The 13,519-nt window shown below is 53.6% G+C and overlaps 2 protein-coding genes across 2 annotated transcripts; both read left to right on the top strand.

Moving 5' to 3' along the window:
• The first annotated feature begins 320 nt into the window (after positions 1–320).
• Positions 321–1,516, top strand: LOC125691344 (translation initiation factor IF-2-like). The gene is made up of 2 exons (XM_048940610.1): positions 321–898; positions 1,388–1,516. Exons 1-2 carry the CDS (start codon positions 671–673, stop codon positions 1,514–1,516), a joined length of 357 nt encoding a protein of 118 aa, XP_048796567.1. The 5' UTR covers positions 321–670.
• Positions 1,517–1,823: 307 nt separating this feature from the next.
• TFAP2A (transcription factor AP-2 alpha) lies at positions 1,824–12,471 on the top strand. The gene is made up of 7 exons (XM_048940666.1): positions 1,824–1,901; positions 2,952–3,386; positions 5,987–6,038; positions 6,792–7,023; positions 7,930–8,048; positions 10,179–10,320; positions 11,876–12,471. The coding sequence occupies exons 1-7, from the start codon at positions 1,875–1,877 to the stop codon at positions 12,162–12,164; spliced, it is 1,296 nt and encodes a 431-aa protein (XP_048796623.1). The 5' UTR covers positions 1,824–1,874; the 3' UTR covers positions 12,165–12,471.
• Positions 12,472–13,519: the final 1,048 nt, after the last annotated feature.

Raw genomic sequence — 13,519 nt, 5'->3', positions numbered from 1 at the left:
AGTTCTCCTTGCGGCACGGATCAATAAAAGGACTGCACTGTGCGAACGAATGTACTTCTTTGGGGCCGAGCCGGCGCCGGGCGATGCCGCGGCGTAGGGCAGGGTCCGAGGAACCGCCGGGGACCGAAGGATGCGGTGCTTCAGTCGTGCCCCGAGCGCTGGGACGCAGCCGCTGCCCGGAGCGAGGCTGAGCTGTCGGATATGCGATGTCTGGCAATGGGGCGTCAGGGAGATTTTTTTTTAATTTTATTATGATTGTTATAATTATTATTCCATCCGTCGGCCGAAGGCACGGCGAGAGCTTCACCTCTTCCCCGGCCCAGGCCGCCGGTTGTGGGTCAGAGCCGTTTGCGTGCCGCTTGCCGTCGGGTCTTTGGCCCCGGCCCCCGCGGGCGCCGATTTCGTCCCGTCAAGGCCCGGCGCAGTGCGGAGCCGGGGCCGGGATAGGGACAGAGGAGCGGCGCGGAGGGCGGTGCCGGAGTCGCGCAGCCAGTCGGACGGGTTGCGCGGGGCCCGGCGTGTCTGGGCCGGACGGAGGAGCGCTCGCCGTGCCTCCCTCCCGCCGTGCCCGGCTCTCTCGTTCTCCCCCCGCGTCCCGCCCGCCCTCCTTCCTCCCTTCGTTCCTTCCTTCCCTCCTCTTTTCCCGGCTCCTCCGAGTGGGGGGCGGCGGATGCTGGCGGGGCTGGAGGTGCGGGAGGAAGAGGAGGAGGAGGAGAACTTTCCAGGACGCGGCGGCGACAGCGGAGAGGGGACCCCTCGGCGGGGCATGGACGGGGCGGCGGCGGAGCCCCCCCCGCGCGAGGGCGGCGGGCCGGAGGGCGGCGGGAGCCGGGAGCGGCCGCTCTTCTCCCCCTCCGCCGCCTTCGAGCCCGGCTTCTCTCAGCAGCCGCAGCCCGAGGTGCGCCCGGGGCTGGGGACGACGAGGGAGGGAGGAAAAGGAGGGAGGGAAGGAGAGAAGGAAAGGGGATCCCGCGCCCCCCCCCCCTCCTTATCCCCCCCCCACCCCCACCCCCCCCCGCCGCACGGTTCTCCCACCTCCGCCGCACCCCTCCCGGCTCCCACCCTCTGCCTCTCTCCGCTCTCTTTCTCTTTCACTTTTGCATGCCCCGCAACCTTTTAAAATGTGGCCCCTTCCCTGTGATTCGCCAGACGCGGCGGCATGTCCCCCCTGCGCGCCGCGCTCCCTCCCTCCCTCCTTTTTGTCTCTCTCTCCCTCTCTCTCCCTCTCTCCCCGGCGCTGATTAGATACACCGATTCCTCATTCAATGGACGTCATTTAGAACGGGCTCTGCCTTGAGTTGCCTTCGCGCTTCACGCTCGATTTGCGGCCATTCTTCCCTTATTAAGTATTCGTGTAATATTAATAGTCATGAATATCCGCTGCTAGGAGGCTCCGGGAAGGCGGCGGCGGAGCGGGCGTGAGGAGCCCGAGCGGAGCGGCGGAGCTCGGGGGAGAGGAGAACGAGACAGAGACAGAGCGAGAAAAAGGATTGAGAAACGAGCACACATCCTTTAAAAAAAAAAAAAAAAAAAAAAAAAAAAAAAAAAAAAAAGGGAAAAAAAAAGAAAAAAAAAAAGGAAAAAAAAAAGCGCAAACAAACAAACAAACAAACAAAAAAAATCGACCAACTTTACCTCTCGCCCCGCGCCAGGATAGCAGAGGCTCTGCAGCACCCGATGAAGGGCAGCGGCGGGCGCTGCGCGTTCTGATGGATTCCGGCGGCGCGGGCGCGGAGCAGGAGCAGCCCCGGCGCCCCGCTGCTGCCCCCCGAGCGTAGCGCCGGGCTCCGGCCGCGTCCCTCCGCGCAGCTCCGCGCCCCTCCGCGGCCGCCCCGCGCCTCTCTCCCCGCCGCGCAGCCCCCGACGCCTCGCAGATGTTAGTGCACAGTTTTTCGGCTATGGTGAGTGGCTTCGCCTTTCTCTCCGCCGGGGGTCGGGGCTCGGGGCGCTGCTATTGTTGGCGGCGGCGGCGGCCGTGCTTGCGGCGGCTCTGCCCTGCGCTCTGGTGTTTCGTCTCGGCTTCGCTCTCCTCGTTCTCGTTTGGTTTTATTTTCCTTTCCTTATTTGTTGGGGGGGGGATTGGTTTGGATATGTTGGTGGGTTTTTTTTTTTATTTTCATTTTTCCTTTTTATTTTTCCTTTGATTTCTCTATTATTTTCTTTCTTTTTCCTCTACCTTCCCCCCTCCCTTTTTTCCTTTTTTTTTTTTTCTTTCTCTCTTTTTCCTTTCATTTTTGCTCTGCCGATCTCTAGAGCCGCCACTCCGTTCCCTTCGCCCCGCACCTGCCCGCGGGGTTTTCCTCCTTCCCTCGCCGCCTTTCTCAGAGCTCTGTCTCTCTCCTTTCGACCTCTTCTTCCTCCTCCTCTCCCCCGTCTGAGCGGGGCCCGGAGGAGACTCTGGGGCCGCGCCTTCGCCCCGAATCGTTGTGCAAAGTTGCGGGCAGGGGCAACGGTGCCCCCGCAGCAAGATGGCAGTTCGCTCGGCTCCCTCGCGTTATTCCCGGGATGTGGCGGCGGCGGCCCCCGGCAAAGGTGCGCCGGGACCGGGGCAGAGCTTTGGGTTGCGTTTTCGGATTATGGTTCCGTAGGGCCCCGTGTAAGGGTTCTTTCAGTGCCCGCTGCCGGGGCACGGCCGGCCGGGATCGCACGGAGCCCCGCCGCAGCGTTTTTTTGAATTGTTCGGAACGGTCCCGTTATTGTGATTATCGCTGCTATTACACCGCCACCGTTGGGGCAATGGTCTGAGCCCCGTTAATGCTGCCGAGGTGGGCAGACGGACCTCCGTCTCTCCCTCCGAGAGAGGAGCTGCCCGGTGGGGGAAATGACCGGAGGGCGATTTTGAGGAGCACCGGTTTTGATTTCATCTTTTGTTTTTCTTTTCTCCCCCTCTCTCCCCTCCCCTCTTCCCCCGTACCCCCTCCCCGTGTCTCCCCACCCTTCGCCCCCCCCAGGAGCGCCACGACAGTGCCAGCAACGGGACGGCGCGGCTGCCCCAGCTGGGGGCCGTGGGGCAGTCCCCGTATAGCAGCGCCCCGCCGCTCTCGCACACCCCCAACGCCGACTTCCAGCCTCCCTACTTCCCCCCCCCGTACCAGCCCATCTACCCCCAGTCTCAGGACCCCTATTCCCACGTCAACGACCCTTACAGCCTCAACTCCCTGCACACCCAACCGCAGCCCCAGCACCCGGCTTGGCCGGGCCAGAGGCAGAGCCAGGAGCCGGGTTTGCTGCACGCGCACCGGGGGCTGCCCCATCAGCTGGGGGGGTTGGACCCCCGCCGCGACTACCGGCGGCACGACGACCTGCTGCACGGCCCGCACGGGCTGGGCGCGGGGCTGGCCGACCTGCCGCTGCACTCCATCCCTCACGCCATCGAGGACGTGCCGGTAAGCAGCGCCGGACCGCGGCCCCGGGGAGGAAGGGGGGGAGGGGGGAAGGAAGGGGGGGACACGGGGCGAGGGAGGGGCCCCCGAAATGTAATAGAAGGGGAGGGAGGAAGGGAGGAAGGCCGAGCCCCCCTGCCCAGAACAATGGGCTCGTGTGTTGCGCCCGCTGAAATGGGGATAAATCAAATGAGTGTCGGTGTTAACAATATCTTTCCTTCTCGGTGACAATGAGATGTTGCGATTGGGAGAATGTTTACTATAGCCACAGGGCCGGGCGTGTGGGGATCTCTCGTTGGCGTGGGGTCTCTGAGAGCGTCCTCCTTGGGAAACGCGCAGGGAAAGGGGTGAAAAAAAGTCGGGGAAAGTGGCCTAAGGAAGAGAGGTCGGTTCCCCACGATTACGGGATGGTGGCATCTCAAGTTGTGAGGGGACGCAGGGAGATCCCTTCTCCAAAGGAATTAATGGACAAGTATCGGAGGAGGGGTGTGTGGAGCTGCTGCCATGTTCTTCCAGCAGCAGCACAGAGGGATGGATGACCCCACAGACCATTGGCTATACCTATGGGTTATCAAATCCCAGCCAGACCCGCTGCACTTCTATTAAATTAAATGTGCGGAGCCCATTGGGCAGCGGGTTATTCGGGGAATCCAATTCTGCTATCAGTAAGCCCGGATTTAAAAAAAAAAAGAAAAGAAAAGAAATGGTTTCTAATGAAGCATGGCATTACACAGGGCTGTGATGGAGCAGCCGGGCCATTGTTCCGCAGGAGAGTGCCTTATGCAACGCAATGGGAACGTGAGCAAAGTTCCTCTGCCGGTGTTCTCCCTGCAAACAGAACCAGAATGTGGCAATAGATGTAGGAAAGCTCTCAGTGCCCGTGCGGAGGGGCTGAGGCTGCGAGGGAGAGGAGGGAGCTGTGGTGTCTGGATGTGATTTCTGCCGAAATGCCATCCCAAATTACGGGATCAAATCTTACAACAATATATTCGCTGACAGCTTAATGAGTACAGTTTCGCGTTGTGAGGATGATGCTCAGACCGATGTACCTCATTTTGGGGGGCGCTTGGAAACCTTTTGAAAATTACGCTCGTGGAAAATGGGGAATTTATGGCAGCCCTCCCCCCCCCCCGGCTGAATTTAGCCGCAGAAAATTGCCGCTCGTGTTCTGCACTTTTGCAATAAATACGAACGCTTTCCAGAGCGGAGGCTTTAGTGAGCCATTGGGATCCGTTAGGAACGAGTCGGTTCTTTTAACCCGATGCGAAATAAAGCGGAGGCAACAGCAGGAACAAACCAATTTGTTGCCGGTGAGCCCCTGACTGCTGCAGGAACGTGACCAAAGCGTACTCCTCCATTCCCCCTCCGCTCTGTCTCGCTGTGCCCTGCAGAGATTGCAGTACAAATCGCTCCGTTCGCGTCTCAAAGACCCACGAATTAACGGCGCTGCCGTAGTTTGTGAGAGCCGAGTGCCATCTGTTTTAAATCCTTACCCAGCCCGGCCCTTGGTTGGTTTTTGTTTTGTTTTGTTTTGTTGTTTTTGGTTTGTGTTATTTTTTCTTCCCTCTCTGTAAAACGGAATGGGCAGGGTGAGTGCGGGAAGGCACAGAAACAGGGGAGTAGCTGCGAGTATCCGTTGTGCGAGGGGGAAAAAAATACGGAGCTTTGGGTCGCTTGTGGATTTTCCCGTTGCTGCCACGGTTCGGCTTTAACAAAAGGGACCGGTGGAGATTTAGGAAAATCGAGGAGACGGTGAAAATTATTTAATCATAAATATCTCGGTGGGATTTTAAACTTAACAGTCCTCCCCGTACGGAATACGTGCAGAAATAACACAAATAAAAGTATTATGCCACACTACATTGACTTTATGGGTTTAGGGTGCATGCATAAAGGGATCATATTTCCCCATATAGTTAAAACACGAGAACTGCGGCAGTAGTCATTTCTGAACATTTCTCAATTTAATTATACTTAAATCCAGAAGCACTTTAGGCAAGTTACAAATGAGAGCACGGAGTATAATAAAACCTGTAATAAAGCAACTTAGTACCATCCACCCGGAATCATTGAGATCAGGCACAATTAACGGGAGCATAAATCCAAGGCAGAATGGAAAATGTTAGGATCAGTATTATTGTTGGACAAAGACTAGAGGAGGAAGTAATAGTTTTTTAAATGGTAATGCCTGCGTTTTGTAACGATTGCGAAACCTTCTATCTCAGCAGCGCTGGTGTTAATTTGTAAACACAGCCAGGCATTATATCGCCTGTCACTTCTTTCGGATTTAGAAAAAAAAAAACACAACAAAACAACGACGCTATTCCGTTTGGCTTCCTCGGCACGTTGCGATCGAACCCCATCTGCGGGCAGACAATGGGGGGAGCCCGCCCGGGGGTGCAAAGCTCGCCCCGTCGGAGCGGCCCCGTGCGCCCGGCTGCGGCCGCTCCTTTGTGCCTCGCCCGCGGCGGGGAGAGGCGGAATGGAGGGGAGGGAGGGAGGAAAGGAGGGAGGGAGGCAGGGATGGATGCGGGGCCCGGGGCTGTGGGACGGCTCTCGGTGCCCGCCGCGCTCGCTGACCGCCGCCTCTCGTTGTGTTGCAGCACGTAGAAGATCCCGGCATCAACATCCCGGACCAGACCGTCATTAAGAAAGGTGAGCGGCGAGCACGGGCGCTGCGGGCCGGGGTCGGTAGGGCAGCGGGCGGAGGGCACGGCTCGTATCGCTTGCCCGAGAACAGCGGGACCGCAAAATCCGCTCCGGTGTTTTCGGCGCGTCGGGAAGCGGCTCGGTTTCGCGCTTTGCCCGAAGCTCGGGGCAAATCGTTGTCGGTAAAGCGGAGGAGAAAACGCCGCGCTCCTCTCCTCTCGCGGTTCCGCGATCGAATCGCGGCGGCGCTCGGCCGGGCTGCCGGGGAGCGGGGGGCGAAGCGGCGGCGGGGCCGCGGGATCTCGGCGGCTTTGTGCCGGGCGGACCGGGCACGGACAGCGGGCGGCCCCGCGCCCCGTCCTCGTCCCCATCCCCATCGCCGGCCGCCAAGCCTTTGTCACGTCAAATTAGACGTGCGAGGGATAAATCTGAAGAGATGCTCTTTCCGAGCCGACATGATAATTGGCTCTTTTATTAGTAATCTCCAGAGTTCGTTTAACTCCCGGTGTATCCATTAGCCCTCCCCGAGCTATTAATGTCACAAGCCATCCATCCCCAACCCTGGGCCCTCCGCCTCGCGCTCCCGACTCCTGCGCTGTGCCGGGGCCGCCCGCTGTGTTTCGGTGTTTTGGTTTTTCTTGTTTTTCTTTCTTTTTTTTTGCCTTTTTTTTTTTTCTTTAATTCTCGCTCCGGGCCGGGCTGGCCGCTCTGCCCCTTCTCCCCTCCCCACCCTCACCTCCCGCTCCTCCCTCCCTGCAGGCCCCGTGTCCCTCTCCAAGTCTAACAACAACGCCGTCTCCTCCATCCCCATCAACAAGGACGCGCTCTTCGGCGGGGTGGTGAACCCCAACGAGGTCTTCTGCTCGGTGCCGGGCCGCCTCTCGCTGCTCAGCTCCACCTCCAAGTACAAGGTCACGGTGGCGGAAGTGCAGCGACGCCTCTCGCCTCCCGAGTGCCTCAACGCCTCCCTGCTGGGCGGAGTGCTGCGGAGGTGAGGGGCGGGGGATAGACGGGAGGCGGGCGGGCGGACGGCGGCGGCCGAGGGGGCACCGAACCGCGCGGCCGGCCGCCCGGTGACCGCTGCCGCCCCGACGGAGCCCCGCGCCCGCCCGGCCGCTAGGGGGCGCGGCGCGCTGCCGCTGAGGCGGCCGATTGGGTTGGGGGCGCTGTAACCATGGCAACGCGGCCCGGTGTGCGAGGGGTGGCGGAGGCCGGCCGCTCCGCCCTCGTGGCGGTGGCAGCCCGGGGTGCGGGGTTGGCGTCAGCGTGCTCTGTGGGCGCCGTCGGGCTGTGATCCAGTGCAGACAGTTCGAGAGCGCTCGGGCAGGGAATAAAATTAACTAGCCAAACTTTCATCCTAACGCGCCGTCTCTGCCGTGCGGAGATCAGACTCTGTGCGATGACGGCAAACTTTCACATCAGCCTGCTCAGTAACGATAGGATCACAGAATAGAACCATTAAGGTTGGAAACGTGGCGAAGATAATGCAGTCCACCATCCCCACCGTGCCCACTAACCAGGTGCCACTGCCATGCGGTTCCTGAGCACCTCCAGGGATGGTGACTCCACCACCCCCCTGGGCAGCCTGTTCCAGTGCCTCACAACTCTCTATGAGAAGAAATTTTTCCTAATATCCAATGCAAACCTCCCCTGGTGCGACTTGAGGCCATCCCCTCTTGCCTTACCAATGGAATAATGCAGCTGCCCTGAGACATGTCCCCTCTGGGCTGTGGCGGCTGCCGGCTCAGAGCAGGCTGTCACCTCAGTCGCTGCACCACTCCATCTGTGGACTCGGCTTTCCCCTCAAAAACATCCCCTCACTGTCCCTCTGGTTCGGCATTTTGGGGTGCTGCAGTCCCTCCCGCCCCTCCTCTAACCTCCTTCTGCTGTGGCACAGGGCAAAATCCAAAAATGGCGGGCGGTCCCTCCGAGAGAAGCTGGACAAGATAGGGTTGAACCTGCCGGCCGGGAGGCGCAAAGCTGCTAATGTCACCTTGCTCACCTCGCTGGTGGAGGGTAAGTGCCTCAGCCCTGCCTGTGGTGCTGCACAGTGGGACAAGGCTCGGTGTCTTGGCTTGTTTTTTGTGTTGTTTTTTTTTTGTTGTTCTTTTTTTTCCAAGTTGGCGCTGCCTGTTTGAAATTGGAAGGGTGTTCTTGTGGTCGATCAGGAAAGGATGGTTGGTTGTGCAGCTCTGCCTTTTGATCTAACTTAAACTTAAAACAAATCCTGCAGACTCGGCATTGAGCTCAGTCCCACCAGCACTGGGCTGAAAGTTGCAGGGAGCAGAGCTGCTGCTGCCCCTCGACAGTGGGCAACTGAAATGTCAAAAAACTGCAGCTGCTTTGGGATTCATCTCCCCCTGCCCCCAGCCACATAACAGTAAATCATTTAAGTTTTCTGACATCTGCATTGGAGAAATGCATGACCATTACTTCCTGAATTAATTTGGGAATCCTTGACCTAAGCAGTGAATTAATGGTGTCCTGAAAGCCTCCGAGTTGCACCCCCCCTCCCTTTTGGTTCTCATTTTCTGAACATGTGTTCCCTTCATTATATCATTCCTCTCTGCTTTGGTCTGTCCAGAGAACGCACAACTTACTTTTAGCACCTTCAGGTGCCCTGTGCTTTCAGAACTCAGCGGTGAGAAGCCTGAGCCTTTGCTGTCCTTTAGTTTTGAATCAGTTGCTTTGTCACATTGACTGGCACAAAGTACACCCACACCCAGAATATAAATCCTCCCCCTTTCTCTCTGCTTGTGGGTTTCACAACGTTTTGGGACAGCTTGGTCTGCAGAGTGCTTTTAACCTCAGCCCCAAGCTGCGCAGGTTCGCGTTAAGTTTGGTTGCGTAGGAGGGAATTGGTAGCTCAGTTTTGTTGTCACTTTGCGTTCTGGTGGAGATGTTTCATGTTGAAAGGGATGGGGAAAGAAGCACTGCGCAATGCTGGACTTGAGTTTTTTAAACATTCAGGTTAGGTCGCTGCACAGTGTTCATGCTGCATGGGAGTGAGCTGCGTCTGACTGTTTTTGAAAAGGCTGTGCCATTGCATCAGCACACCATAGTAACAAATTGCAAGGGGAAAACTTCTAAAAAGTCTGGCTTTGGTAGATGCCTAATATTTTGGGGGATGTTAATGAATATGGAGAATGTTTGATTGTCATCTATTGTTCTGTTTGGCATTGGCGTATAATTGCTTTAAAAGAGTGATTTTTATGAAAACAAAAAGCAAAACGGAGGCCCGATGTCCCTCCTTTTGGCTTAGGAGCGGTGTCTGGTTTTGAGGGGATGATAGTGTAAACACTGCTCGGGCTTTGAGTCCCGTAGCATTTTCTGGAGTACTGTTATTGTTTATGATCCGCTCCATTTTATGGAAACAAGCTCACTGGACTGAGGCTTTGAAGCTCTAATTGGCGCATGCGTTCTTCCGGAGCTAGAGCTAATGGCAGGAAGCCCTGCAGTAAAAACCAACTGGTTCAGGAAATTAAAACCAAAGATTTGAAAATCAACAAAACAGACAGACTCGGTGGAATGACCCTAAAATTCTCATGGTTAATCGTTTGGGGGGGAACATATAATTATATGCGATCAAGTTAAATTTTAAACACTTAGCTGTTTAATGCGTTTTATTTAGAAGAGCTCTAGGAGTAATTATGATCAATATTAATCATTGATGCATTGCGAAAGAATATAGAGACGTGGCTGAGGCAATCAAATATTTCCGGAGTAAATAGATTTGAATGAGCTGTGTATAAATGGCTGCGTATGCACGTGGCTGTGTAAATGTAAGCACACATTTGAGGTGCACGGAGCCTGTCTGGCTAGGATCTGTTAGTCAATGGAAGCTTGAAAAAAAAAAAATTGAATGTGAGATTTCACTCGTAAAGATTGTCATGAAAATACACATTTGCATTGCCCTGGACTGAAGCAAAAGGCAGCTCCTACAAGATAAGATGGGATTAGCATTTCTTACTGTACCTTTTTGCAGAGATAGAAAGAACCGGTGTTGTCTTTTAGAAGAAAAGCCCAAGTAGAAAGTCGTGCTTTTTTTTGTTGTTTTTTTTTTTCTGATGTATCGTTCCTCTGTGCTGTGTGTACTGATGAGCTGTGTGTTTCCCTCCCCATCCCCTCCCGCCTCTCCCTTTGCAGGGGAAGCAGTGCATCTAGCTAGAGATTTTGGGTACGTTTGTGAGACAGAATTTCCTGCCAAAGCAGTAGCTGAATTTCTCAACCGACAACATTCCGATCCAAACGAGCAAGTCACAAGAAAAAACATGCTTCTAGCTACAAAGTAAGACGTTTACCTTCCTAGCATGTGGTTCAGTTATGAGGGGAGGGCGACAGGCCCGGGTTTGGAGCTTTTATTTGCAAATGTTTTCCACGTAGTTGGTGGCTGCTGGTGTTGCGTTTTGTGGGGGTTTGTTTGTCCCCTCCTGCTTCAGGAGCTCTGCATAGCTCAGCTTGGTTTCCATCCAGTCCATCTGCATGGATTTGCTTGAGAGTGAGTTGTGGATATTGCAGATGGATGTTTGGTTAAAGAAAAAAAGCAGTAGTTATTCAAAGCAAAAAAATATTCCGGGTTCTCTCACTTAGCTTATCAATCGAGGTAGAAGGGGGAAGGCTTCCCATTGACGGGAAAATAAAACTGGCACATTAAGCTGATTTCAGATCATTAAAATCTGCGGTGGTTCTTTCTTCCTGAGGATCTCAGCTACTTCGTGAACGTAGGGATATTAAAAATATATTTTAAATGCCAATCTGTACACAGTTAAAATGCTAGCGGGGTTTATCATTGGTGGGGCTAGCTAGACTTCCAGGTGGCGCGTGAAAGGAGAATGATTGTTTTGATATGTTTGCTGGAAATTAAAAGGGTTGTTTAGTGGCCCTTAATTACCAGTGGAGGTGTCACGAAAGGGCACAGTGCCAGAGGGCGCAGGCAGAAGATGGGAGCCAGTTTATGGCTGGAAGACATTAACGCGGGTTTCAGAATCCAAACTGTTTCAACGTGCCTCTAAGCCCTCGCTGTAAGGTGTGTTATTTCCCCAGCCCTTTGTGCGGTGGGCGGATGGTGTCACCTAACTTCTGCACCCTGCCCTTGTATATCCTCCCTTCTCACGTCCCTGGAAGGAAATTTCCAGAGCCCGGTTAGCGTCAGCCTTTACCCTGTGTGGAAAGGTCCCTTTGGATTTGGAGATAGAGATGTATATATATATAAAGTGTTTCGGAACATCCTAATTTAAAGCCTCGATTCCCCTCTCTTCCTTCACCCTTTCCTCCCCACGCACATGGGCGTGTTTTAGCCTTGTGAAGGAAGAGGCCCGAGGCTCTCCAAATAAGAGTCTTCCAAAACGTGAATAAATCCCCCAAATCCTCTCTGGATATTGCGGCCCGTCTCCTCCGTTCCACATTGCTGGGGTACTTTAAGCTGCGTATTGATTCAGTTCCAAAATCCAAAATCTGGGAAGGGATGGAGGTTTGCAGGCAGTAGGTGAGGGGTGCAAGACGGGGATCGGTGGGGTGGGCGGGAGCTGCTGCGCTGTGCGTGCTGGCTTTTTGTCCGTGCAGGCTGGGGCACGATGCGCAGTTGTGCACGTGTGCAAGGTGAAGGGAAGAGGTGCGTGCTTTGCCCACAAGTGTGAGGATGGGGGAATGCTGTGTAGAAGAGAGGAAGCGGGGGGGAGCGAGGGTGCGTTTGTGCACTCGGGGGCAGCGGCCGCCTTCACCCGCAGGCTTGTGTAACCTAGGAGGGAGCGTGGCTTTGCTGCTGATGGCGATGGTTCATTTCTCTCCCTCTCTCTTCCCCTCCTGCCCTCCCTCTCTGTGTCTCTGCTCCATTTGTGCTATAGACAGATCTGTAAAGAGTTCACCGACCTGCTGGCTCAGGACCGATCTCCCCTGGGGAACTCGCGGCCCAACCCCATTTTGGAGCCGGGCATCCAGAGCTGCCTGACCCACTTCAACCTCATCTCGCACGGCTTTGGGAGCCCGGCGGTATGCGCTGCCGTCACCGCCCTGCAGAACTATCTCACCGAGGCGCTCAAGGCCATGGACAAAATGTACCTCAGCAACAACCCCAACAGCCACACAGACAACAGCACCAAAAGCAGCGACAAAGAGGAGAAGCACCGAAAGTGAGGATTCCCCCCCACTCCTCTCCCTTCCCCCCCTCGCAGCCCATCAGTCCATTCATCTCCCTCCTCCCTCTGCCCTGCACCCAGCACCCCAGGCTACGGCAACAGAATGAGCATCCTTCTGCCAATCCTGTTCTCTGACTCTGCGGGACTGCTCTGCCCTCTCCCCGCACCCTTCCCAGCATCCGCATCTCCATTTGCTCCCTTTTAACTCGTTCCCCCTCTCCCTGCTGCCACCATCGTTTTGCTACCCCGGTTTGGAGCCTAAGAGAACAGAAAACAGGGGGACGGAGCCAGCAAAAAGTAAAAGTTCTGTCTTGAGTTTGTGAACTTCTTTTTTTTTTTTTTTTTAAATAAAACAAAAGGAGGAAAACAAAACAAAACAAAACAAAAAAAAACAAAAGGACTTTTTTTTTCTAAAAATATATTAAAAAAAACTTAAAAAAAAAAAACTAAAAAAAAGAAATAATACTTAAAAAAAAATTCTATGAACTGGACTGAATCACCACCTTCCCTTACATAAACTTCAGTTAAGATTGTAGCCATATTAAAAGAGAAAAAGGCGAGAGAAGTGCGACAGCAGCAGCAGCAGCAGCAAGCAAACGAAAGGCAAAAAGGACTGATGACGTTTTATCAGTATTGTGAATAAACTTGAACACAAAACACAAGCAGTTCCATGTCATATCTTCAGTTGTAGAACTTTTTCCTGGCAAAGGTAAAGCGACCAACTTGAACTTTCTATTGCAACATGATTCACGGTTATTATATAAGGGAATCAGTGTTCATGTATGTATATATTTATTTATGTGTAATTTAATGGGAATTGTAAATATGGTGAGTCTGTTTTAAGCCTTTTTTTATTTATCTGGTGATCTCGTTTACCTCTTGTTTAGTGGGTTTTAAATCTTCCCCTCTTAGTTCATCATGTGGTTCATGGTACTTATTTAGATATCAGAGGTTTTTTGGGGGTTTTTCTCTGGGATTCATCATTTTTAGCCCTGTTGTAGCATGTTAAAGGCGACAATGAAGCAGCTGAACAAATAATAAAAAAAAGAAAACACATGGATTTTTATATATAATTAGTATGACATTTAGTTTCTCATTGAAGAAAAAATAAAGTGATGTTGGACCCTGGCAAGATTTTTAAACATGTTAGTGGTTTTACAACCCTTCTATGTTGTGAAAAATGAAAGAAGAAGTTATTTTCATCCGCTGTCCCTCTCCCCAAAGCACCATCAGAGCAATAAATTAATACTGTCTTTTGAAACAAGATTTAGCTTTTTTTTTTTTTTTTTTTTCCTTTTTCATTCTTTTTTTCCCCTTCCTTCCCTTTTCTTTTGTTTTTGGTTTGGTTTTGGC

This window comes from Lagopus muta, chromosome 3 (assembly GCF_023343835.1).
Source record: "Lagopus muta isolate bLagMut1 chromosome 3, bLagMut1 primary, whole genome shotgun sequence".
Classification (NCBI taxonomy): domain Eukaryota; kingdom Metazoa; phylum Chordata; class Aves; order Galliformes; family Phasianidae; genus Lagopus; species Lagopus muta.
The sequence above is the reverse complement of the archived record's forward strand: the minus strand, read 5'-3'. Positions and strand labels throughout refer to the sequence as shown.

What these genes read in the sequence shown, in the direction of transcription:
- LOC125691344 (XM_048940610.1), top strand. Translation starts at nt 671, where the DNA reads ATGCTGGCGGGGCTGGAGGTGCGGGAGGAAGAGGAGGAGGAGGAGAAC. An exon ending in CTCAGCAGCCGCAGCCCGAG is followed by an intron (nt 899 to 1,387) that starts GTGCGCCCGGGG and finishes ATCCGCTGCTAG; the next exon opens with GAGGCTCCGGGAAGGCGGCG.
- TFAP2A (XM_048940666.1), top strand. Translation starts at nt 1,875, where the DNA reads ATGTTAGTGCACAGTTTTTCGGCTATG. An exon ending in CTGGGCGGAGTGCTGCGGAG is followed by an intron (nt 7,024 to 7,929) that starts GTGAGGGGCGGG and finishes GCTGTGGCACAG; the next exon opens with GGCAAAATCCAAAAATGGCG. An exon ending in AACATGCTTCTAGCTACAAA is followed by an intron (nt 10,321 to 11,875) that starts GTAAGACGTTTA and finishes TTTGTGCTATAG; the next exon opens with ACAGATCTGTAAAGAGTTCA.